This window comes from Lepidochelys kempii, chromosome 6 (assembly GCF_965140265.1).
Source record: "Lepidochelys kempii isolate rLepKem1 chromosome 6, rLepKem1.hap2, whole genome shotgun sequence".
In the NCBI taxonomy this organism is placed as follows: Eukaryota; Metazoa; Chordata; order Testudines; family Cheloniidae; genus Lepidochelys; species Lepidochelys kempii.
The window spans coordinates 128,349,397-128,376,927 of record NC_133261.1 but is presented as its reverse complement, the minus strand read 5'-3'; the positions used below and the strand labels follow the sequence as shown (position 1 = coordinate 128,376,927).

General features: G+C 42.1%; 1 protein-coding gene across 5 annotated transcripts in view; it reads right to left on the bottom strand.

Moving 5' to 3' along the window:
- SOS2 (SOS Ras/Rho guanine nucleotide exchange factor 2) overlaps positions 1-27,531 on the bottom strand; it is a 111,347-nt gene that overhangs the window by 42,740 nt on the left and 41,076 nt on the right. For 3 of the 5 annotated variants that reach the window (XM_073350211.1, XM_073350213.1, XM_073350212.1), the window contains exons 6-10: positions 26,773-26,916; positions 21,336-21,446; positions 18,724-18,822; positions 9,031-9,158; positions 7,716-8,371 (exon numbers count right to left, since the gene is read on the bottom strand). In XM_073350211.1, coding sequence (XP_073206312.1) covers positions 7,716-8,371; positions 9,031-9,158; positions 18,724-18,822; positions 21,336-21,446; positions 26,773-26,916 — 1,138 coding nt within the window. The remainder of the gene's footprint in view (positions 1-7,715; positions 8,372-9,030; positions 9,159-18,723; positions 18,823-21,335; positions 21,447-26,772; positions 26,917-27,531) is intronic. The other 2 variants (XM_073350214.1, XM_073350216.1) reach the window with 2 other exon arrangements.

The window sequence follows — 27,531 nt, the reverse complement described above, 5'->3', positions numbered from 1 at the left end:
GCTCAACCCACTAAGCTATCCCTCCCTCTGATATTTCAGGCAGGACTGAATCTCCATTAAAGTTTTCAAGGTGCCCCTGACAGACCTCACCAAAACGATTGTCAGCCACTGATTTCACGGAGGGAGGGAGGGAGGGGGGGAGAAAATGAATACAAAACAAATCTGGTTTATTTCTTGTTTTGATCCACTCCATCTATCTTTTACATCTTTGGCTGGCAGCAGACGGTGCAGCAGGACTACAAGCTATCCACATCTCCTGGTTGCTCAGCAGAAGATGGTGCAATAGGACTGCCTGCAGGACTAAAGAGAATGACTTGGTCGAGTCACTGCTAATTTAGTCCCTGCACCCATCTGCCCAGGCGCTCCTGACCGACGTTACCGAAGCGGCCAGGAGCACCTCGGACATGATGAGGATGGTTTTCAGGCCTATTGCACCATCTGCTGCCAAAAGGCAATGGGTTGCTGCTGCTGTGTAGCAATGCAGTACCGCGTCTGCCAGCACCCATGAGACATACGGTGACAGTGAGCTGAGCGGGCTCCATGCTTGCCGTGGTATGGCGTCTGAACAGTTAACTCAGGAAAAAAGGCGCGAAACGATTGTCTGCCATTGCTTTCACGGAGGGAGGGCGGGCCTGACGACATGTACCCAGAAACACCCGCGACAATGTGTTTTTGCCCCATCAAGCATTGGGATCTCAACCCAGAATTCCAATGGGTGGCAGAGACTGCAGGAACTGTGGGATAGCTACCCACAGTGCAACACTCCGGAAGTCGACGCTAGCCTCGGTACTGTGGAAGCACTCCGCCGAGTTAATGCACTTAATGCACTTAGAGCATTTTGTGTGGGGACACACACAATTGACTACATAAAAACAATTTCTAAAAAACCGACTTCTATAAATTCAACCTAATTTCGTAGTGTAGACATACCCTTAAAAAAAGCACTGTGAAATCATAGAAGATTAGGGTTGGAAGAGATCTCAGGAGGTCATCTAGTCAAACTCCCTGCTCAAAACAGGACCAACCCCAAGCCGGCCTTAAAAACCTCTAAGGAAGGAGATTCCACCATCTCCCTAGGCAACCCATTCCAGTGCTTCACCACCTTCCTAGTGAAATAGTGTTTCCTAATATGTTCCAGTAGTTCCAGTGACTTCTGGAGGACTCTGAGTGGGCAGTCTGGTAATGAGCTACATATTGCAGGATGCATTGCTTTAGTGTTTACACCCTTCATGCATCTATAGATACATGCTCCAACTTTGTGATTTCTTAGCCAAGGTATACACATCACTTAGTTCTTTCAGTTTCTCATAAATCAGTTCCCTGATTTTTTCCCCCTCTTCTCTAAATGGCTTTGAATTTGTCAGCATCTTCCAAGCATCAGTAACATGGTGCTTAGGACGGAAAGCAATGTTCTAGGTGCAGTTACCCAGAGCTAGAGAGAGCCTACTGTCTTCCAACACTTTGACCCAATGCCTCTGAGTATGCAGCCCAGTATCACATAAGCCTCTTTTGTTGCCACATTATAATATGGAGATACCTATCTCAGAACTGGAAGGGACCTTGAAAGGTCATCGAGTCCAGTCCCCTGCCTTCAGAGCAGGACCAAGTACCGTCCCTTATTTTTGCCCCAGTTCCCTAAATGGCCCCCTCAAGGATTGAACTCACATTTAGCAGGCCAAAGAACAAACCACTGAGCTATCCCTCCCCTCATTGCATTGTGAATGTTTCTAATTTCTCTGTTTGCAGAGTTGCAGTAGCCATGTTATGTACTTGAAAACTTATCACATCCCCTCTGTCTTCTCTTTTCCAGACTAAATAAACCCAATTTTTTCAATCTTCCTTCATAGGTCGTTTTCTAGACCTCTGATCCTTTTTGTTGCTCTTCTTGTGGGCGAACATTTTTCACAAAATGATCACTCCATATCTGACCTCTCAGTTCTCATTCTCAAAGGAAACCTGCACAACACCTTCAATGTTTCACCTTGTATTTAGATGTGACATTGAGCTCCTTTCTCAGACCCGAAAAGGTCAGTGTAAACTCAAAATCTTGTCTCTTTCACCAATAGAAGCTAGTCCAATATATTACATCTCACCCAACTCGTTTCTAATTCACTCTTACCTAACACTTTTAAAATAACTGCTTTTGAGGTTCCCCCTGCCCCACTGAGCATGTGAGTACTATTCACTGGGTACTATTGCCCTTATTTCTAATCCACGTATCTTTGTAATTACTTTTGTCCTGAAGGACAATCCCAATTCTTCCCAATTTAGTGGAGTATACAAATTTTAATGCGCTCTATCATTTCTTACAGCTCAGTGAAGAGGTTAATTAAACCTGGACCTACCAATCACCTCCTTTTGTTCCCCATGAGACCAGTGTCATTTTGAAAGTTCTTTGGTACCCAGGACTCTGGAATTGAATCCAGAGCCAGTCTGAGAATCTGAACTGCACACTGGAACAAAGCCTACCTAAAACTAATGTAAAACCACAATATCTGTAACAACCTAACCCATAATCTGGCCAACATTCCCAAGATAGAGTACTCTGGGCATCCACAGGTTTCAGAGTAACAGCCGTGTTAGTCTGTATTCGTAAAAAGAAAAGGATTACTTGTAGGTGTTTGTCTCTGTCTGAGGGGTTGGAGCAAATGCGGTTGTATCGCAGAGCTTGGCTGTAGACGATGGATCATGTGGTGTGGTCAGGGTGAAAGCTGGAGGCATGTAGGTAGGAATAGCGGTCAGTAGGTTTCCGGTATAGGGTGCTGTGTATGTGACCATCGTTTATTAGCACTGTAGTGTCCAGGAAGTGGATCTCGTGTGTGGACTGGACCAGGCTGAGGTTGATGGTGGGATGGAAATTGTTGAAATCATGGTGGAATTCCTCAAGGGCTTCTTTTCCATGGGTCCAGATGATGAAGATGTCATCAATATAGCGCAAGTAGAGTAGGGGCGTTAGGGGACGAGAGCTGAGGAAGCGTTGTTCTAAGTCAGCCATAAAAATGTTGGCATACTGTGGGGCCATGCGGGTACCCATAGCAGTGCCGCTGATCTGAAGGTATACATTGTCCCCAAATGTAAAATAGTTATGGGTAAGGACAAAGTCACAAAGTTCAGCCACCAGGTTAGCCGTGACATTATCAGATTCCTGACGGCTTGTAGTCCATCTTTGTGTGGAATGTTGGTGTAGAGGGCTTCTACATCCATAGTGGCCAGTATGGTGTTGTCAGGAAGATCACCGATGGATTGTAGTTTTCTCAGGAAGTCAGTGGTGTCTCGAAGGTAGCTGGGAGTGCTGGTAGAGTAGGGCCTGAGGAGGGAGTCTACATAGCCAGACAATCCTGCTGTCAGGGTGCTAATGCCTGAGATGATGGGGCGCCCAGGATTTCCAGATTTATGGATCTTGGGTAGTAGACAGAATATCCCAGGTCGGGGTTCCAGGGGTGTGTCTGTGCAGATTTGATCTTGTGCTTTTTCAGGAAGTTTCTTGAGCAAATGCTGTAGTTGCTTTTGGTAACTCTCAGTGGGATCAGAGGGTAATGGCTTGTAGAAAGTGGTGTTGGAGAGCTGCCGAGCAGCCTCTTGTTCATATTCCGACCTATTCATGATGACAACAGCACCTCCTTTGTCAGCCTTTTTGATTATGATGTCAGAGTTGTTTCTGAGGCTGTGGATGGCATTGTGTTCTGCACGGCTGAGGTTATGGGGCAAGTGATGCTGCTTTTCCACAATTTCAGCCCGTGCACGTCGGCGGAAGCACTCTGTGTAGAAGTCCAGTCTGCTGTTTCGACCTTCAGTATTTCCAACACACCTCTGAACAACATACTAATCCACAGAGACCTCCCTACCAACACTACAAAAAGAAGGATTCTAGGTGGACTCCTCCTGAAGGTCGAGACAGCAGACTGGACTTCTGCATAGAGTGCTTCCGCCAACGTGCATGGGCTGAAATTGTGGAAAAGCAGCATCACTTGCCCCACAACCTCAGCCATGCAGAACACAATGCCATCCACAGCCTCAGAAACAACTCTGACATCATAATCAAAAAGGCTGACAAAGGAGGTGCTGTTGTCATCATGAATAGATCGGAATATGAACAAGAGGCTGCTCGGCAGCTCTCCAACACCACTTTCTACAAGCCATTACCCTCTGATCCCACTGAGAGTTACCAAAAGAAACTACAGCATTTGCCCCCACCCCTCAGACAGAGACAAACACCTACAAGATCTCTATCAAGCATTCTTACAACTACAATACCCACCTGTGGAAGTGAAGAAACAGACTGATAGAGCCAGAAGAGTTCCCAGAAGTCACCTACTACAGGACAGGCCTAACAAAGAAAATAACAGAACGCCACTAGCCGTCACCTTCAGTCCCCAACTAAAACCCCTCCAATGCATTATTAAGGATCTACAACCTATCCTGAAGGATGACCCAACACTCTCACAAATCTTGGGAGACAGGCCAGTCCTTGCCTACAGACAGCCCCGCAACCTGAAGCAAATACTCACCTGCAACCACATACCACACAACAGAACCACTAACCCAGGAACCTATTCTTGCAACAAAGCCCGTTGCCAACTGTGCCCACATATCTATTCAGGGGACACCATCACAGGACCTAATAACATCAGCCACACTATCAGAGGCTCGTTCACCTGCACATCCACCAATGTGATATATGCCATCATGTGCCAGCAATGCCCCTCTGCCATGTACATTGGTCAAACTGGACAGTCTCTACGTAAAAGAATAAATGGACACAAATCAGATGTCAAGAATTAGAACATTCATAAACCAGTCGGAGAACACTTCAATCTCTCTGGTCACGCAATTACAGACATGAAGGTTGCAATATTACAACAAAACAACTTCAAATCCAGACTCCAGCGAGAAACTGCTGAATTGGAATTCATTTGCAAATTGGATACAATTAACTTAGGCTTGAATAGAGACTAGGAGTGGCTAAGTCATTATGCAAGGTAACCTATTTCCCCTTGTTTTTTTCCTACCCCCTCTCCCCCCCTCAGACATTCTTGTTAAACCCTGGATTTGTGCTAGAAATGGCCCACCTTGATTATCATACACATTGTAAGGAGAATGATCACTTTAGATAAGCTATTACCAGCAGGAGAGTGGGGTGGGGGGAGAGAAAACCTTTTGTACTGGTAAACACCCATTTTTTTCATGCTTTGTGTATATAAAAAGATCTTCTGTACTTTCCACAGTATGCATCCGATGAAGTGAGCTGTAGCTCACGAAAGCTTATGCTCAAATAAATTGGTTAGTCTCTAAGGTGCCACAAGTCTTCCTTTTCTTTCTGGGCATCCAGTGAAGGTCCTCCACCCGAGCTAATCACTGCAAGGTCCTGTGGCTCCATACACACAGTGTTGTGAAAGGCTGTTTGAGTAGTTCCATGGACATTGCTATTCTTGAAGATTCCTGAAGCTCACTGGCATTGGAAGATGCATTACGCAAATTGGAATATGCAGAGGCCACCTCAAACAACAATTGCCTTAGTATGTCAACAAGACAGTAATTGTAAGGTTTGATTTACTAAACAGCTACTAGCTGAAGGACTAGGTTTACTAGCTATGGTGATAAATGACTGTGCTGCCACAACTCCCACAGCTACCCTGTAAGAACTACTATTAATGCACACCAATCAATTCAGAAAGATGAGTATTTTTGTGAGTCACAGAAACACCACCATATTTTAAAAGCGGGGGTCACTTTGCACTCACACAAATGATACAACGACTAAAGAAAATATGTTTGCCACAGGGTGGTAACTGCCCTTTGGAAGGAAACGGCCAGCGCACCTGTGACTCATTGGTTGCCTCCTCAAATTGGGGTTAAAAGAAGGCACCTGGGCTACATAAAGGGGGAGAGACAGAGAGAGGGGAAGAGTCAGTCAGGAAAAGGGCAGGTGACAGCTGCCAGAGACCAGGAGACTTGTAAGAGGTCCTTGAAGGAAGCTGTAGGTGGTTCCTGGTGGAAGGCTGAAGGCAGGAGAGCAACAGAAGGATTTGCTGGCTGATCTCCCCAAGCCAGAGAGCAGCAAAGGGAGCTGTCTGCTGACTTCTAAGCCAGAGAGCCAGAGCCAAAGGCTGGGGAGGGCTGAAGGCAAGCCAGCAGCAAAGGTGCTTATCCACTGATGTCTCCACCTACAGAACTGAAGCCAGTGGAACAGTGAAAGGCCCACCTGCTTGCCTGTTTGGGACATGAGAGGTTAGTAGTATAGAAGAAGTGATGGATCAACTTCCAGCAGAGAGGCTTTGGGGGAAACAGGGGTGGAAATTGCACCAGCTGAAAGGGCTGGTGTGGCTGTCCTGGAAGAAGGAGAGGACTGATGAAGAACCCAGGTGTGACAGAAGATACCAGAGTGGGATATGTGGGGCATCAGGGACTGGATGTCTTGAGATTTTAAGACACATGCACTGGGGTGATAGATGGACTATATTTCGGGACTTTTGTCACAGACCATTTGGACTATTTTTTTTTTTTTTTTTTTAACAAGAACAAAAAGGTCCAAAGGAGGGGTATTATCGAGGCAAGAAAGCTGACATTGAGTTACTGGAGACTTTGAAGAAGGGAAACTGAGGTAGAGGCATACCATTCTGCTGCAACCTGCTGCTGGAAGATGTGCCAGGCAGCACCGCCTTATGACAAGGTTCAGGCAGATTAAAGACATTAGAATTTTAATATATCAACATTAAATACTGCTTTACTTGTCCACTTCTAAGATGTGTCATTCAACAAGATCCGATTCACAGTTAATTCTAGCTGTAAAAAATAGGGGTGAGTTTTGAAGGCTTACTATTTGAATTTTGTACCAATCGTTGCTGGAAAAATCTGAGTATTCAGTAATATTTTAAAAGCTGCTAGAATGTGAACACCTAATCGGAACCTACAATCCAAGCTGACCGTCTTATAAAACAGAAAACTTCGTATAAGTATTTGAAAAATGTTACAAAAATGCCACTAGCATTAAGTTTAACTTCCATTGCATTTCCTATTAATTTCTTTCATTCTTATCCCTTAACTGAAGTGTCACTAAAGTTAACCTAATAAGCTAACTGGTGCTCTTTTTCTGCATGCATTCCAGGAGGGTTTTTTAACATCTCCTTCCTCTGAAACATCAGGGATGGCCACAGCTGGAGCTGGGACATGGGGTGGGCCAGGGTTCTGAGATGCCATCAACCATTCTCTCTCTCAGGTGCGTGGCTGGCTGGTTCTTGCTCAGTCAGGAAGGATAGACAAGTCAGTCTGGAAGTGTTTCTGGGGGTTTGTCATATTCCTCTGCAGCATGTGGGTGTGGGTTGCTTGCAAGGATTATTGGGGTATATCTGACTATCATTTCCCTGCCATCACTATCATTTCTCGAGCACTATCATTTCTCGAGTCAGTCCCTCCTATTCTCTGCCTCTGGCACTTAACAATCCACTCTCCTGTGAGCTGTAATACTTGGGTCTCATTTTGGTTGTTGGGTTTAGTGTGTGCGTGCTGGTGGCCTGTGATACACAGTAAGTCAGACTATATGATCTAGTGATCCCTTCTGGCCCTATTCTATCACACACATCTTGACTTTAAATAGCTATTCAGTGGGAAAGCAAGCACGAGACAAAGATTAATGTTATTGGCTATACAAACATTACCTAAAGAATTAATAAGATATTACAAAATGTGCCAAATACAGAAAAATAAATAAAGCATACCTGCATACATATGGTATGTTAGCCTTTCAATTAGTTTCACTACAGTTCCTCCTTTGATGATCGGGATTCCATTCCTACTTTGCAGATTGTCCTCAAAAACAATATTTTCCTCAGAGTCTTCCACTACAAAACGATACACATTTGGGCTGGGCAGCCTCAGTGGCTGTTCATTTTCTTCTTGCAGTAACACTGAGTCAAGCATTCGATCCAGTGTACTGCGATACTGAAGGGAAATCAGAGCTGCCATCCAATTGTTCTTCTCTTCAGCAGACTTGGCAGCAAACACTATGCTGTTTTCGTCTTTAGATGCTAGCTCAAAAGCATGTTTGTATTCACAAGTGTCATCTTTGTCAATGATCTGCATTTTCCTCATGATAATTTTTTCCTTAAGTCTGTACTCTGTATTGCTGTAACCTGGAAGCCGCGATTGTCCATGATTAGTTTTACAGCTGATCAGTAAACCATCAAAGAGAAATATGTGGCGTTCATGTTTGGCTCCTATCCTTGTCAGCACACCTTCCATTATGAATTCATTGCAGCACTGGCCAATATCTTTGCCTTCCCAACCATCAATATTTTTCTGAATCTCATTCATTTTTTTGATGGCCAAGTGCTTGCTTCTTACTTGGCGGTTGTAGAAACGACAAACTGTCTCCCTAGAAACAAACAATTTTATCTGGTTAGCTTCTTCCATATTAATTGCCAGAGACTGAAAAACACACCACTGAATTTAACACTGTATGCTATTTTTTTCCCCAACCTAAATATGCCCTAATCATGCTGAACCACAAATGTAGAAAGGACAGTGAACTGCCAGGGAAAGACTAAGGGTATGTCTTCTCTGGCAACATTAACGTAGCCGTGTAGTCGTGGCACCAGCACTGGGAGGGCTCTCTGATAGCACTGTAAAAAACCCACCCCCACGAGGAGAGCAGTCACCAGCGTTGGGAGCACGGCTCCCGGTGCTGGTCCACTGTCCACACTGCCACTTTACAGCGCTGAAACGTGCGGCGCTCAGGGGGGTCTTTTTTCATATCCCTGAGCAAGAAAGTTGCAGCGCTGTAAAGTGGAGGTGTAGACAAGGCTTTAGACTATTCAAGAAGGGGGTACAGAGGGTTGTAAGTGAATACTCTTGGAACAGCAACAGATTGAAGTCTGCTAGCTTTGATGTTTGGCATGTGCAAGTGTCGAACAAAAACATGCTGCTTTTTTACATCAGTCAACGAAGGGGGAAATAGGGAAACACTGCCACCCCTAGAGATCTTCCTTCTAACTTGCTTTGGGGTACAAGAGGCTTCCTTGATTGTATTCTTACCCAGGCCGCCGTCTAGGTGAATGTTTATTGTAAATGCGCTCCATGCTGCATTGGAGATTTAAAAGAGCGGTAATGGCTTGTTTCAAGCACTCCCTGTCTTCTTCATCTTCACTGCATTCCTGCAATTGCTACAATGACAAAACAAATCAATTTCTGTCCAACTTAATCGTTTCTTTAGAGATATATACAGACAAAAACAAATATATTCATATGTAGGGTCTTTTTCAAAAGCACTCAGTGTTCGCCTGACTTTGATCCCACTGAAGTCAATAACCAATGCTGAGTGATTTTGCAATCCTCACCCATAAGACCACCAATGCCTGTCAAAGTAGTTACTGAAATGAAAACACAGCTGTCAGATATCCTGAAAGATAAATAGCTAGAGAGTTAGCTTGTGTGTGAAGGGGAGAGATTCTGAGATAAAAGATTCCCCCATTCTATACTGGATAGCCTGACTGTGAGTTGTCAAAAAACCCTACAGGATATTATTCTTGAAATCCTGTCACTTAAAAATTGTTCTGTTTCATAATGATCATTGGCTTTGAAGTTGGCTGTGCTCACTAGTCTAGAGGCTTGGAACAGTCCTGAAGCTGTATGTCAGTACTACATCAACTGCACCCTTTTTTAGTACTTTAATAGTGTTTCAACTAACTATGCAGCGTAGTTGTAGCCATGCTGGTTCCAGGATATTAGAGAGACAAGGTCGGTAAGGTAATATTGGGCCAACTTCTGTTGGCGAGAGAGAAGCTTTTGAGCAGCACAGAGCTCTTCTTCAGGGTTGGGAAAGGTACTTGGAGCCACGACTAAATGCAAGGTGGAATAGACTGTTTAGCATAAGTAGTTAGCACATAGTCTAAGGAATCATTTGATCACTTTAGATAAGCTATTACCAGCAGGACAGTGGGGTGGGAGGAGGTATTGTTTCATATTCTCTGTGTATATATAAAGTCTGCTGCAGTTTCCACGATATGCATCTGAGGAAGTGAGCTGTAGCTCACGAAAGCTTATGCTCTAATAAATTGGTTAGTCTCTAAGGTGCCACAAGTACTCCTTTTCTTATTCCAGGTAAAGTGGCCCATTAACACCTCTGCAGTCAGAGGGAGGAAAGAAAGGGGGGAAGAAAGCAGCCGAGGAAGGGTTATTAGGCTATGTCTACACTACAGCCTAGGTCGGCAAAACTTATGTCGCTCAGGGGTGTGAATATTCTGCTCCCTGAGCAACACAGGTGACACCAACATCGGCTGTAGTGTGCACAGTGCTATGCTGGGGAGACAGCTTCTCCTGCTACATAGCTTCTGCTGCTCGCAGAGGTGGTTTTTTTATGCCAACGCAACGGGAGAGCTCTCTCCTGTCAGCATAGAGTGTCTTCACCACACGAACTACAGCTGCACCACTGTACGCATAGACATGCCCTTAGTGGGTTATAGATTACTGTAATAACTTCAACCAAGTCTAGCAGACGGATAAGAGCAAATGTCAACTTCATATACCATTCTCTCTATTAGCAAAGACAAAGTTTGAAATCCAGATTTAATACTAGCAACAAATGATCAAGTCCAGTGATCATGTTTGCTTCACTTACTAGGGAAAACAAGATTTTTCCTTCTCCACTACTCAGAAGGCACTGATTTACAAAAGTCTAATTAGCTTTCATAGTCAATATTCATCTCAACACTCACTTGTAAGAAAAAAGGGGTTACAGAAAACTTCACATTCTTTAAGGTAAATGGTTCACAAAATATCAACAGCATAAGAATATTATGATGAGTGAGTAACTGAAGAGTCTATACAATTTTACCTGTTAATTCCTCTTGTAAGTTAAGATTGCATGAAAAACTTAGTAGACAAGAAAATTCAGGTAGACTGGTCTATTGGGCAAAATCAAGCCAATTTGCCCCCCCACTATGGGCTAACTCGTGTTTGCCCTGTATATTTTAAGATTAATCTTACCCACAATCACTCAGTATGGCAGTAGCCTTCTTTTTCTTTCCCAGTATGCTCTCTCAGCAAGGATATTTAGCTGGCTCTAAAAGTAACTGAGACAATAGGATTGACCAGATGGGCCCTCTCCCTTTATGTAATTCAAAGTACTATCACTTATATTTTCCAGATGGCCAAACATTCTCCAGTCTGTATATCATGGAAATCAAAGAATTTTTAAATCTGAGAATTTGAGAGGATTATGCATGCTGAGAAGAGTATAGGGAAGAGAAAATAAGGCACTTGCCATGGTGAGTATCCCCTCTTTTCCACCTCATCGGCAGAGACTCTAAAACAGCAAAGGGAAAAGGAGGGAGAGCATAAGACTGGGTCTGAAAAAAATGACATGAGGTTTATGAAGTCCTAAAACATGCATATAGCTAAGGATTGCGACAATATACTGGTTCTGCTCCTCAGATTCCCTGGGAGGATTTCTTCCAAACTCTTCCCAAAATGAGAGATCATCTTTGGCATCATCATTGCTGACAAAAAGGTTGTATTTAGCTTAGTGAAACAGCTCCAGAAAATAGTCTAAAGCTGTAGCTAGTAGACATTACATAGCATCTATTTTAATTTTGTGTAAAGATATAGGGAATCGCTTCCATTTCTGGTTTCCAACATATTGAGTTTTCAGAATCCACTTCAGGCAACTTATTCTGGCAAACTTTACTCTCTCAAGTTCTTGCCCTTTACAGCCAAGCTTTCAGACTAAATCAACACAGGAGTGCAATTTATTTGCTATTCACAGGATAAGAAAAAAGGAACATGTTTTTGCCAAAGATGTGACAGAATATTAATACTGGTAAATTGACAATCACAACAGTTTTGTCAACTTTTTTATTCTTTTCTGAAGAAAATGACCAACAATAGAAATGAAGGGCGTTAGAGTTCTTCTGACCACTGATAAACACAACTATTGCTTGTTAAGAACTGAATTGTGGTATTTAGTTCCTTCCTTCCCTCTGGCATTCTAAAAAGGATGATCTTGTGTGGATCTAATCTCTTGGAACATCCTCTAAAACTGTGCAGAAGTCCCCATGCAATTGTAGAATGAGTTCAATGAATTGTCTTTCTGCTTTTGGTCTCATGTCTTGGCACCTGAACATGCTCTGACAGCAATGTTTGCAGAGTACAGTTTCTGTAGTTCTTGACAAATGTTAAAACACTTTTCCTTACTGATGTAATAGAATGCCAAAAGACAGTACTTCAATAATATTATCTTATTGTGTTGAAGCACTTTTCTGTTGTCTTATGTTTTAGACGAGCTAATCTGCTGGGTACAGATTTACTTAAGGAGCCAATCAACCTGTGGTGGTGAAGGACGAGACTACATTTATCTCCAAAGGTTGTCCCATCACAAGATTAGTATTCTGCTCAGAACAGGTCAGAGACTGGATTAGCAGTGGCGTTTTGTGATTATACCCTCCAACTATGGAGCACGAAAACACACCACGCTCAACGTAAGAAAAATGTTGTGTGATGTGGTGAGGAACTATATTTTTGTTCATATGTATTTCTCACTGGTGACTACAAAAGATAAGGTGCTGAGAGTCTGTAAAATGCTGCTGTTCGTTCTCTGTATCTACTGCTAATGATTAAACAATAGTGAAAGGGATAAAAGACAGAATTTAATATCTTTTGGGTTCTTTGGCAACTGTGTAACATGCCATTCTATGCAAGAGATCTCTGAAGTGAGTGGATTTGAAGGTAAATATCAACAAAAGGATAATTCATAGTCTGTCCCTCAGTCACAGTTTAAAAGGGTGGAAAATATGCTACTCCATCAATAAAGGAAAGTCTTCATGGACTCGACGCTGAGGTCACATTCCTTCCTTACTTGAATGGCTCTCAACCGTCTGAATCTGGCTGGCAGCTTGTCCAGGATTTAGATAAATTCTTTGACCCTGAGTTCCCTGAAATAGATCTAGCTGGTCTGGAAATCTGATAAACAGTATATTTATAGTAGATGTCTTTGAAGCAAGAGAAAGGTTATGATCCTCTTGAATTTGTTATCAAGGAAATCAATCTAATGTGCATCTGATAGTAGAGTTTTTCAATAATTACAAAAGTTAATCACATTATTTTGAAACACAGAATATTCTAAGATTGATAACTAGTTGCAGAATTCATATGCAGACTATACTTGGCTACCTGTGTTTCTCAGCATTACTGCAAGATCAAACACCTTTATTATTATCATCATTCCTTCTCTTAGAACCTCTATGACAAGCCTGTAGTATCTTTTGAGGGGGGTCCTGAGTGGAATGGCTGTATGGGTGGGCTTGTGCACAACAGTGCAGGGGGTTCTGCAGCTTAAAGAATGCAGCAGCCCAAAACCTCTGCATGAAAATGGAGTACACGGAAATACAAACATTGCTATTCTAGTCCACAGGCTGAAACATCAACCACAGACAGGCTGCCCTGCAGTCTTTAGATCTGCCAGGGAACATGGGTAGATTTATATCCCACTGCAGAGTTCACAGCACACGGATCACACCAAAACAGAAACACAGCAATGGCTTATCTAGTACAATGGTCAGTACCAGATACGTTAGAATAAGATGTAAAATTCCTATTACAGGAAATTATGTACAAATATGCCACAGGGGAAGTTCTCTCCTCACCTCAGTCAGTTAAATGGTTGCCTTATATCCTGAAGCATAAGGCTTAACATCCCTTATATTTTATCTTCATGGAACTGTGGATATGCTTGTTGTTCATAGAAGTGCCCATTCCTTTTCTGAATCCTAATAAGCTCTTTGACTCACAAACACCTTACGATAGTGAATTTCACAGGGTAATTAGACAATTATGTTAGAAGGGATTTCCTTTTAGCACTTTTGAATTTATCACCTACTTATTTTGTTGTTGTCTCCTAGCTCTCGTATTATATAAGCATAAGAACGGCCACATTGGGTCAGAGCAATGATCCATCTAGCCCAGTATCCCGTCTTCCAACAGTGGCCAATGCCAGGTGCTTCAGAGGGAATGAACAGAACAGGTAATCATCAAGTGATCAATCCCTTCGCCCATTCCCAGCTTCTGACAAACAGAAGATATAGACACTTCAGAGCATGGCTTTGCATCCCTGGCTAATAGCCAGTGACGGACCTATCCTCCATGAACTTATCCAGTTTTTTTTTAACCCTGTTATAGTCTTGGCAAAGAGTTCCACAGATTGACTGTGTTGTGTGAAGAAATACTTCCTCTTGTTTGTTTTAAACCTGCTGCCTATTAATTTCAGTTGGTGACCTAGTTCTTGTGTTATGAGTAAACAACACTTCCTTATTTACCTTCTCCCCACCAGTCATGATTTTACAGACCTCTATCATATCCCCCCTTAGTCTTTTTTCCAAGCTGAAAAGTCCCAGTCTTATTAATCTCTCCTCACATGGCAGCTGGTCCATACCCCTAACCATTTTTGTTGCCCTTTTCTGAACCTTTTCCAATTCCAATATGTCTTTTTTGAGATGGGGTGACCAGATCTGCACGCAGATGAAAGGATAAAGAGGAGTGTCTGACTGACCTTCTCTGGAGCATTTGTTGTTTTATATACCATTATTCAGTTGCTTTTATCTTCTCCTCTCGAGGTTAAGTAGTCCTACTCTTTTTAACCTCTCTTCATGCCTTCAGAAACATGAAACCTCTCTTTCATGCCTCTAAGTGTTTTGCTGTACTTGTCTAGACTGTTTCCATTTCACCTACATTCTTTCTGAGATGAAGTTACTACAGCTGAACATAGCATTCAAGGAGAAGGAATACCAACAACTTATGCAATGGCATTAACATATTGTAAGTATTGTTCTCTGTACCTTTCTTAATACACACCAACACTGGGGATTTTTTTTAAAACCACTGAGCAGAAGTTTTCACAATGTAATATGAAGTTCAAATTTTAACCTGAAATTATTCATTGTCACCATTAAAAACACATTTCCCAGAAGAACAGCCATACTGGGTCAGACCAAAGGTCCATCTAGCCCAGTATCCTGTCTTCCGACAGTGCCAATGCCAGGTGCTTCACAGAGAATGAACAGAACAGGCAATCAAGTGATCCATCATAGACTATCAGGGTTGGAAGGGACCTCAGGAGGTCATATAGTCCAATTCCCTGCTCAAAGCAGAACCAATCCCCAATTTTTGCCTCAGATCCCTAAATGGCCCCCTCAAGGATTGAACTCACAACCCTGGGTTTAGCAGACCAATGCTCAAACCACTGAGCTATCCCTCCCCCCATCGCTCAGTCCCAGCTTCTGGCAAACAGAGGTGAGGGACACCATCCCTGCCAATCTTGGCTAATAGCCATTGATGGACCTATCCTCCATGAATTTATCTAGGGTTTTTTTGAACATTTACTATACAATGGTATTCAAGATTTCAGTGTTTCCCTACCTATACTTACAAGGACAAATAACTGGGTAATTGCTGATTTTTTTTTGAGGCAATCACTGTAGCTGAGCTAGAACTCTGCCCCAAAGCCTTGTACTCTGTTCATCTTTGCATGTAAATCAACATACATCACACTTAGTAAATAAGCTTTGGATTTTTCCTATAATCAAGAACAAATTTGCCAAAGTATTGCCAAGGTATCATCTTGCGGCTTCATCCATTTTAAAGTTATAAATTAAACAAGATCATTTTATGTAAACTTAAGAAAAAACACAGCAAAATATTTCTGCAGTTATTTACAAGCTTCTACACTTAAAGGTAAAAGACAGTTAATGATACCCAACAGTCTGTTCTTCCATTCATGAGAGGATGTGCATATGTAGTTCCCACTAGCATTAACAGGAGTTATTGGTGTGTTGAAAGTCTCTACAGACAAAAAGTCTCTTATGAGATTAGAAAGACAAGACTGAGCGTATCTAAAAAGATTTAAGTACCTTCTCTGTTTTGCATTTTGGAATATAAATAGCAACAAGTCTTCTAGAATCATGAAACAAATAAGATCTAGCAAGTTTGTAAATAAAGCATGTAATCCTCAAATGCACAGAACACCAAAGTGAAAACAACACACTAAATTAAACACTAGATCCTGCAGCTGAAAACTGTCTAAACACTGTAAGGCCCTACTCTTGCAGAGATTTATGTTTGTACTTAGCCTTAAGCACTGTGAGTACTTCCACTGACTTCAAGAGAACATTCAGATAATCAGTTTTACCTCCTGCATCACACAGGCCACTAAATTGGTTAAGATATTCACACTTTAAATAAAAGTACTACAAAAAACGTCAGAGAATTGTCACATTTAAAAAAATGTATTTTGCTGTGAGGGAAAGAACAGCGGTCAATGATTAAGTTCTCCCTATGGTTATTTTTCTTTGAAACAAATGCTGTATTTATACATCTGTTAGCGCTGACCCCATACCAAGGGCTGGCAAAAGAACTGCAAAAGTAGAGCCGAATGAGGCTACTGGTATGAAGACTTAAGTCTTCTGAACTAACAACTAAAGTAAGTCAGGCTACTCCAAGAATCAAGAATGATCTGTATTTTGTTTACCTTTTAAGTCTCACTCAATAAAATTATAAACTTCATGAAGGCATCCAAAGTGTAAATCACCTTAATTACAGTACATCTTCTAACCACAACAAAGCCCAGGTGTTTGGAATCAAAATTTAGGTGGTTAAAAATGTTGTTTCAAAACTTAGTAACAGCAGAAATATTTTCACAGATTAAAAATACAAGGAAACCACTTGGATTTAAACATTACTCGAGGCTGTTGGCAACCCAAACATTATAGCCCTGTGCTAAAACATGAGACTAAGTAAAACCAATTATGTTTTTGTTATACAAGTTGACTGAACTGCAAAAAGTACACAGCATAAAGAGTGAAAATTAAACTAGCGTTTGCAAATGTTAACATTAACAGAATTAAAGACGTGAAAAACCCAATATTGTTAACCTGAGTCTCCATTCAGTTTTTTCACTGTTAAGTAGATTTTAACTTGTCTGAGTGCTACAATGCGATACACATTTTAGGTTGCAAAGTTTGTTATTTCTTCCCACACATATTAAGTACATCCTTGGAACTGTACACAACGAGCAGCTAGCAATATAGAACTTAAAGGCTGTACTAGTTGCATGACAATACAAACTGACCGTACGCTGAGGTAAGCCCCATACCACTGCAATATGCACACAATACATTTAGGTAATGTAATTTTTTTTATTGTGCGTTGAATTAAAAAATTCTTAGCAGTCATACAATAATAAAATTTAAGAAATAACCCAATGTCACTTCATTCATTTAAATGAAATATTTATAGTTTAATCAATTATCCACTTGTTCATGTATGTGTTACAAATCTATTTCTTAGCACCACATCCGCTACCCCAAATATGGGCAAACATTTTTGGCACACGGTCTGCAATCATTAAAAGTCTCTGAGGCTACAAGTGTCCCAAGATCACTCCCTGTAGCCAAGATAGCGCATTGTCCTTAGTTACATTTCTGTTCTTTAAAAGGAGTACTAGTGGCACCTTAGAGACTAACCAATTTATTTAGTCTCTAAGGTGCCACTAGTACTCCTTTTCTTTTTGCGAATACAGACTAACACGGCTGTTACTCTGATTTCTGTTCTTTTTTACACATTTATGCTTATCTCATACTCACAACAAGAGTTGTATTTCTGCTTTTTGATGGACCGTCTATCCCGCCTGGGTCCCGTCCCTGTCTCCATTAACTCAACTCAGAGCAAACAAATACAGACAAACGGAGGTATGCACAACTATTATTATGCTATTTATCAGGTGCGATGAACAGGGCTACCTACAAAAACATATGCTGCTGTGTGGACTACCTTGCCAAGGCATAAAAGCAGCACTAGACACACAGGTAATCTTTGGTCATACCTGCAGATTGCTTATTGTATAGTTTGTTTCTCTTGATTTCCCAATACGTAGAATTATTTATAAATCCACATCAGTTCTCAGCCTACGCAATCTTGCTCTTGGTAACAAAACTATTGAAAACAAAATGCTACAGGAATATAATTTAACAACCTACTAAATCAGGATTCCACAAATCCTTGCAAATGCCCTCACTTTTTAAGATACAAACTATTAGAGCCTCTCCAAATTTACTTATTTTTTTTTAAAGGAGTGCTGTGGATGTTTTCTTCTATCCTCATTATGGAGAAAATGTGCCAGGCTTTCAAAGATTCTACTTTATTTCTTGGTCTTGTCCACTTGGAACCCAAAGCAACTACTGAATAGTCAAAATAGATGATTCTGATTTTGCTGAGTGTGAAATACAAGTTTTCCAAAAATTATAAGATGGATTTGCTTGCCTTGAGCTGAGAGGCCCGGATATTGAGTTGAACCATCTATTACTGATTAGGAAAATGTATGAAATAGAAGTAAACAAAGAATTAAAAGCAATGCACACTGTCAAATTGATGTAAATTTCACTTAAATGCCAGTTCAATTTAATAAAAAAACAGACCTACTATAAAGGTTTAACATGCCACAGCACACAAGCAATAATCAAAGATTTATGGAGGCTTTGAGGCCTGGAATAGTTTGAATTTTGCATGATTTAATATTGATAATAGATTGTTACAATCTGTTTACTTTCTAACCATGCAATCACTGCTGTAAAATTTATGCTTAACTATATTCACATCCTATCTTCATGCACAGTAAATAAAAATTAATTCCCTAGTTAAACTAAAATTACTCAAGCTTTAAATGAAACTGCACTAGTGTCTTACCTGCAATAATTCAAAATAGTGCAAACAATGATAAACTGGGATCAGCATAAGTCGTGGAAGGACATATTGTATAGCTTCTTTAAAACCTTCAGCAATAGACTGAAAAGAAAAAAAGCGGCATTATTACCACATATAAGTCAAAAAAAAGAGGGAAGAAGTTGAGAGGTTTTTCAAGAGTTTTATTAATTTGTTTGTGAGAAATATAGATATAGTGAATCTTTAGAAGGGCTTGAATGAGTACGGTGTGGTGGGATGGTGAGCCAGGAGGCAGAGGGCATTGCAAATACTGGAAGCACGCTTTTTTAAAAGCGGGACATATCAGAGGGTAGTGCACACATACTCCCAGTTTGCTACTAAAAATTCACCCATGGCTTGCAAGATACACCATCCTCAACTCCCTCGGTGAGAATCTGCAGTGGCAACCTCATTAAAATAGACAACTTATCAGTTTCACTGTGATTACCTCTATTTTCACCAGAAACAACAAATCAACAAACAATGTGCTGGAACAAGTTCACTACAAAACAATTTACAAACAGCTCTCAGGTCACACAAAGCCATGTGGACCTTTATCCTTAACAGACCTCATACTTCTGCAATGTCTTCAGTACTAGCCACAAAACTTAAGTTTTTCCTCAATCAAGATTTCCATTGCATTAACAAAATATTCCTCAGGAAAGCCTGTGTCACCTGGTTTTAATATCTACACAAAAGACTAGTTATGCATTTCCTTTTCTTATTAATTAGCACTAGCTCAAAGAGCCAAAAATTAAGAACATGCAGAATTCTACAGTGAACCCGTATTCATGACTAAGCAGACATAATCCTAAATCACACAGTCATGTCTGGGAAGTTAGAGTATTAAAGCATAAAGCTTGAAAAACATTATGATCAGTCAGATACGCTCAAACCCACTTCTTTAATGGATATTTTACTAGGAGTAACAAAAGAAATTTCAATTTCCTGCAGAATTTGGTGCTGGAATGCAACGGAAGCTTAAAAAGACTACCTGGGACCCAGAGACAATCTGACCAAAGTGCACCCCACAAGAAATTCTAGTACCCCACCTCCTACCACCCCGCAAGAGGGTTTGTGGCACTCACATCTCTCTTCTGTTAATGCTACCTCCTGCTCTCCAGATCTCAAAGTGCACTGTGTCTTTCCCTCCAGATCCTTGGCAGATCCATAGGCCCAGATATTTAGATTCTGCCTTAATCTACCCCTCCGACGCGCCAAAGAAATTAGGAGATCTTATTAAATACACGGGATAATACTATTAGTAATAACTTTGGGATTCACATTTATTTAGTCAACCAAAATGATTCTAAAACTGTTTCACTTTTTGATCAGTTAACTAACGCAGTAACTCAGAAGGCAAGAAGAGGAGAAAGAATTTCCAAGGGATCCTGGGAAAGGAACATGACTTCTTGAAGCATGGATCAGAAAGAAAGCAGAGAGAAATCATGGACACACTTAAAATGAAGTAACTGTGGAATGGAAACTTATTTATCCAGTGTTTTACTTTCTGGAAATAATCTGTCAGTCTAAGACATCTAGACTGGACCTCTCTTTCTGTAATTGCCAGAGGCAGCTCATGGTTGTCCATGGGACTTCAAGGCTTGGCCATACCTCTTCTGCCTTCACTCCAATTTGCTCGGAGACAAAATGCTAAGGAACATCCCAAACACAGTCCAACTCTTCCTATTGGGAGGGAGCGTCAAGAGAGGATGCCAGCTTCCTTCCCAAGTGACTCAGTATCCACCTGAGTATCTGGGATAAGACTCCAGAGCTTTTCCCTACAGAAGTGGACCGGCCATGGGTTTGTTTTGTTTTGGTTTTGGGGATTTTTTGATGGGGGGAGGAAGGGCGGGGAAGGGGTTTACTGCACTGACCAAGGAATCAGGTGCAGGATGATGGTCTTGTTTATTGAGTCCCAAAAGGTGAAGAGGACTGACTCACCCTTGAAGAGATGTCTCGGGAGGAGTCTCAGCTGGCACGATGGGACATAAAGACCCTATCAAGCTGTCCAAACTGAGTCCTTGCCCAAGCAGGGTCTGTGGGATAGGAGCAACTGTGGCAGAGCTCTCCTTCTGTGGCTCCTTTGAGTCTCCTTCCAGATGAAGAACTCTTAGCCATTTGTAGGCACTGTTTAGCAGGATCTGCCATGCTGGGAGGGGAAGGGGAAAATAAACAAGGGAAGGAGCTCAGTGGGTGGTCCTGTTAAGAAATGAATCCCTGAAAAAAGTCAACCATTGGATGAAGGACAAGGTGTAGGTGGGGAAGGAGAGAGAGAGAGAACATTGTTCATTGGCTTGGTATTAAAAACGGGGATGGCAATGGAAAGGGCAGGAATGCCAAGTCACCGCTTTGCTGGAGGCAAAGAATCTAGTACGAGGGCTGAAGGGAAGTGACCAAGACCCACGGACATGTCTGAGCTGCCTCCATTATTTGCAAGAAGAGAGGCACAGCCCAAATACTTTAATCTGAGGAGGAATCATGATCCAGGATACCACTAGGATTTCCCTCAACCCCAAAGAGTGATTGGGAACAGGAATATAGAATGGATCTTATAAAAGAAATGTGGTATTTCTTGAGTGAGATTTCATACTTACCTGAAAATGTAGCGCAACAGCTGGTTTAGCCATCAAGTTATTAAAATGCTCATGAAACCGTGGAGAAAGAATATCCTGGGACAAAGTTTCATATGGATCAAAGGCTTGTTCCTAAAGGAAGGAGGAAATAATTATGTATATACAGAAAAAGGATGTAGGACATCTTTTGTGCTCAGCTGTACCATTTGTTTATTGAGATCTGATGTGTTAATGTGATTTTTCAATAAACTTTCAGTTTACTCAAAAATAATATAACTCAGCATATCCCATAATTCATTAATGTATATTTTAATACATGCACAAATCTTTTGTGAGCATTGCTCGGCATCACCATATTTGTCATTCACACAAATTTTAATGAAATGGTGGCAGTCAAGAGGCAAATTCTTATTTACAGTCCAGTAGTGATCCCACCACCAAGTCATGTTTTGAAAAGGCTTCTCTAACATGTATGAAAACAATGATTACTTACCCTCACAGTAACTTTGGTTCTCTGAGCTGATGTCGGCGTGGATCCCACTGTAGGTGCTCATGTGCCTCACACGTTGCAAGACCTGATTCCCTATGAAATCTCATGTAAGGAAGATCAGCCCTAAGTGTTTGGGGCTCACTCACTCTCCTGGCCAAAGTGCTTGCAGCTAGGAAAACGGTCTTCAGAAAGAGCTCTCTTTTGAGTCCGAGTCTCGACAGGATGACACGGAGTTCTGAGGTAGGAGTCATCTCTTTGACCAGTGGGTAAATATACATCACATCCTTGAGGAGCTTCAATACTGCTCGGTGAGAGAAGATGGAGCACAAACATACAGGCAGATGGCAAACTGAGATCAGAACTGGATGGACCTCAGTGGAGCTGAACAAAAGACCAGAGTGTTTCAGATGCAGCAGTATTCAAAAATCTATGGTACTTGCATAGAAGCCAAGCCTTGTCAGGCCACCAAGATCAAGAACCTTTTCCAAGTTGACAATTAAGTCCTCCTGGTTGTTGGGTTTCTACTCCGTAACCGCATCTCCTGGAGTTATTTAGGGCAGTCCCTGACCGCGGTACTTAGCCAGCCAACATCCAGGCTGTCAGGTGCAGAGACTTACGGTCCAGATGAACTATCTGGCCATGGTGCTGCAAAATCAGGTCCAGGAACTATGGGAGCCGGTTCAGTGGCTGAATGGACACCTATAGCAGATCTGTCATTCAAAACTGTTGCAGCCAATATGGTGCTATGAGAAGCATCGTGGCTGTGACTCTTGGATTTGGAAATTACCTTGGAAGATGTGGGAACAGGTGGAAAGACATAAAGGAGGCCTTGGGTTCCACTGCGGTAGGAAGGTGCTGGGCAATGAGCCTGGAACAGAGATGAGAGTGGGCACTGCCCTTGGTGGTGAACAGGTCTAATACAGGAACCCCCCAATGATGGAATACTGGTACTACAACATCTCTCTGCAGTGACCATTCATGACTGGCATGGTTATTTTCTTATAAAGTCTCTAGGTCAATGCTGACTCCTGGGAAGTGAAGAGCCACTGGGGTTACTCGTTGCTAGCACCATATCTAGAATTTGATGGCCTCCAGGCAGAGTGGTGAGAAGCATACATTTCCTTGTTTCTGCAGTGAATCACAGATGTGGCATCCATCAGGTTCTACACTGTGAAATTTCAGAGGACAGGCCAGAACACCACCCAGGCCAGCCTTATGGCCCTGAGTTCCAGGATGTTTATGGGAACTCCCATGTTCTCCAGGAACCAGATCCCTTGCATTTGCAGGTAGTCCAGGTGGGCTCCACAACATTTGCCTGATGCATCTGCGACAGAAGTCTTTGTTGAGTAGGAGGAACAAAAACGGTACCCCCACTGCTTAATTTTTTGGAGTCTAGCACCATGTCAACTCTGCAACAATATGAGGTGGCCCCAAGACCTTACTGTCCATCCGATGTCTTGGAGGGGAATAGATGAACTTGACCCAAAGTAGCAGCAGCCTCAGGTGAAGTCTGGAAGCACCATCACATACATGCCATGCTGGCATATGGTTGAACAATCCAAGGCAAGTCTGTAACCACTGTAGTCTGATCTTATCTCAAGTAATAGTAATTGCAATGACAGGAACTTGAACTCTGATAAGTATGCCCACTCTGACCTGGAGTCTGTTGTAACTTCAATGGACTCTATCCTCTGCATCACAGTTCACTAGGAGGACCCCCGGGCAAACAGGAAGGGAGAATATTCTAGGTTCATTGCAGTCTCTTGCTGGGATCTGCCTTTGACCAGCCAGTTATCCAGGTAAGCGAAGACATGGATGCCCTGCCTCCTCAGGTACACTGCAACCTCAGCTAGCCAGGTGGTAAAGACTCTCAGTGCTGTGGAGCGTTTGAATAATAGTACCTTGTGCTGGCAGTGATTTGGTCTCACTGCGAATCTCAAGTACTTCCTATGAGCTGGGTGGATCTTTGACAAGAAGGGAGAGACCCTCTCTCAGGTAAGGAAATTATATTTCAAGAATAAGGTGTGAGAGTTTGCCACCCAGTGGGGCATCTCAGTTTGGTCGCGGATATCGATATGGGTTCTGAGTTGGTGCCAAGGTCCTTCACCATGTGCCATTCCCACCTTGGCAGACTTGGGGGCTCTCTCCTTGGAATTAAGTTTCACAGTCTCCTTGTGGGATGATCCCATGTGTTGCTTGGAGTGCACACTCTATGCAGGATTGTCTCAGTGTTGTCCTTCTGTTCCTGGGGCACAGGTTCCGATGTTGAAGCTGTCAGCACTGAGGTCGCTGGTGTTGAGGGCATCAAAGCTGATGGTGCCAGTTTTGACAGTGTCCTCTTAGTTGCCTTTTTCACTAACTGCTCTTGGAGTGTGGTGGCTAATGCTGACTCTTTCAGTTCCACTTTGGTAGCTGTCACTTCCTCTGGGTCTGAGGTGACCCACATGGATCACTCAAGCAGATGTAACTTGACCCATGAGTCCCTACAGTTACAGATTCTAGAGGAAAACAACTGGTATGCCAAGGACCTTGGGATATGGCTCTCTCCCAGGGAGAACAGGCAAGAACTAGGTCAATCTTCTGTCAGTAGGGAGGATGAGACCATCATATGATGGGCAGGGTTTGAACCCTGATGGTTTAGAGCAGTGGTTTTCTATCCTTTTTCATTTGTGAGCCACTAAAAAATTTCAAATTGGGGGTGCAGATCCCTTTGGAAATCTTAGTCTGTAGACCCCCAGGAGTCCATGGATCATTGGTTGAAAACAACTGGTTTAGAGTCTGTCATGTGGGTGCAAAATACCTTCCCCCGCTTCTAGAGGTACACCAGGGTCTCCTCTCTATTTTTTTTTATTGGAATGTCCAAATTAAAGGAAACAAGGGGGAAGAGTGATGAAGACCTTTCTCTTCACTACACTATCCAAGAAAGGGTGAGTTTGAAGCCTTGTAGAAGTAGCTGGTCAGAAAGTGGCTGGGTTCCATCTCACTGTCATGGGTGGTAAAAGCCAACTGAAGGAGGGCCGTGGTTGCTCTGCCCTTTCTGCCATTGCACAAGGCCCAGACAGACACTGCTATTCAAAAGAATCCAGTCTCACGTGCAGGAGGCATACGAGCACCTACGACAGTGGGATCCACACAAACATATTGGAAGATGTGTTTCTATACTTACTGTCTGGTTATGACTGCTCTAGTTAAGGCTGCATTAGGACATTCTGTGTTGATATGCTCATAATTTTCTGAAATTTTCACTGAGGCATTTTCCACTCATGGTCTCTGCCCAAAAGTTTTTTTTTTTAAAAGGTTTGGGCAAAATTCCTTCAACTGTTTTCTGCTAAGAAAACAATCAACATAACTAACTGTTTTACCTCACAATAAAACAACAAAGAACTATATACAAGCGAATGAAAGTGCTCTCGTAACGAAACCACAACTGGGAGGAACAGGGATTCCAACTCTGACCATGTGGCAGTAAGAGGGAACTGAAGAGACGTTGACCCACACAAACTAATATAGCCTCACCTGAGACATGAGGCTATGTACAACGGACATGTGGGTCAACGGACACCACTACAAAAATCGTCTGGCTCTAGCACACATGAAAACCCACGTTTGGAATACATATAGGGAACACCACTTGAACAAGAATCATAAAATGCAAGTGTAAAAAAGCTGCAGGCACTTTTGGAGCCAGGCTACTACAAAACTAATTGATATCTGAAAGCTGCATTCAGCATTACAATGGTCATGGTTATTTTGGAAAAACTGGTTTTGATTTGACATAGTTATGAGAATTTGCAGCTTGTGTACCGAGAATACGCAGCAGAGTTTTACACCATTACATACATGCTCTGAAGGCGTGTTTTATTCAATATCCACGAGACAGAAATGACCAATTTAAGTTCCACACTCATGCATGCATATTTCAGCCCTTTTTTGCTTTAGACTATTTGAAAATATTACATGTACTGTAATTATTTTAAAATTATGTGGCCAAAAATCAAAAAGAGGTTTTCACCAGGATACTAAAATGCCACCTGTCTAGAAACTTTCCATACCAAACCACCAAGATATTAGATCCACAGAAAAAAGACAAACTTTAAATGGAAAGGTTTCAGAGTAACGTCCGTGTTACTCTGTATTCGCAAAAAGGAAAGGAGTACTTGTGGCACCTTAGAGACTAACCAATTTATTAGAGCATAAGCTTTCGTGCATCCAATGAAGTGAGCTGTAGCTCATGAAAGCTTATGCTCAAATAAATTGGTTAGTCTCTAAGGTGACACAAGTACTCCTTTTCTTTTTAAATGGAAAAGCTTGTTTCCTCTCTATTCCCTTCATCTCAAAAATGTTACCCCATTTTTGCAGAAGAAAATTTACCTTTGAAAACAGACCAGCCCAAAACGTGATTTAACTTTATGAGCAAATTATAGGGCTTTTATAATGGAAATACTTAAGATAACCTCCTGTTTAAAATTTTGACAACAGAACTGGATGCAGTATTCTAGTATCCATCTCCTCAATGCTGTATATACAGGTAAAATCACCTCCTTACTCCTACTCACTTGTTTACACATCCAAGGATTGCATTAGCCCTTTTTGTCACATCATTACACTTGGAGCTCATGGTGAGCTGCTTGTCCACTATGACCCTTAAATCATTTTCAGATTCACAGCTTTCCAAGACACAGCCCTCCATTATATACACATGGCCTGCATTCTTTGTTTCTGGATGCATGACCTTGTATCTGTTGGTCTTAAAAAGGCTTGTTTGAATGGGCCCATCTTACCAAGCAATCTAGATTGCTCTGTGTGACTGCCCTATCATCATTCTCTGTTCAGAACCTCATAAAAGCTTTTTTTTTTGGAGGAGCAGAACATGCCCTCTATTGTCCATTCCACAGAGATACAGAATCATGGACACTAGCTTAATATGAAAATACAAAATATTCCTATGAAGTGATTTTAGAAACTCACCTCTGCCAGATCTTCAAAGCAGCTGCCAGCCAAAGGATGAGGACTACTTTCATCTGTCATTTCAACAGTATCCTCAATCAACCCCAAGAGCTTCACAGTCAATTCATGAATATCTGAAATGTTGCTAAAGATCATGTCGATATCCTGAGAAAACAAAAACTATGCTTTAGTAATATTTGTTACCATTTCCTTTACTCTTTTGCAGACCTCCAAGTGTTTCAAATAAAGTTTGAGCTATCTAAGCCCTGTCTACACTGGCAGCAGGGTGTAGGGCACACGTAGCTTACATGTTGCAGTGAAAACAGGCTGCATCCACCCTGGCAGAGCCTCTCCCCACTGCTGGAGCATTTTTGTGCTGCCTCCATCATGCCAGAGCCTCTCCCTGCAGCAGGGAAAAGCTCCAGCAGCATGGATGCAGCATGACACTGCACTGTAGACGGAGGAGGTACTGCTTGGGCGTATCGAGAGTCATGTAGGGTATACCCACAGGATTCGGGTCTGTCATTACTCGCCTAAGCAGTGCCTCACTGTCTACACGTCTATGCGGTGCTTTGCTCTGCACGCTGCCATAAGGAGTGTGCAGTGTAGACATACCCTAAATAGGGACGAGACAACAGAAAGAGGGGAAAGGCAGGAAAGTTCTAGGCATCAATTCAGGCTGAGCGATCATGCTTGGGTATATTCACTTTGATCCAACATGGCACCATTTTTACTTTTAAATGTCCGAGAGCATGGTGCAGTATCCAATCCAGCATTCGA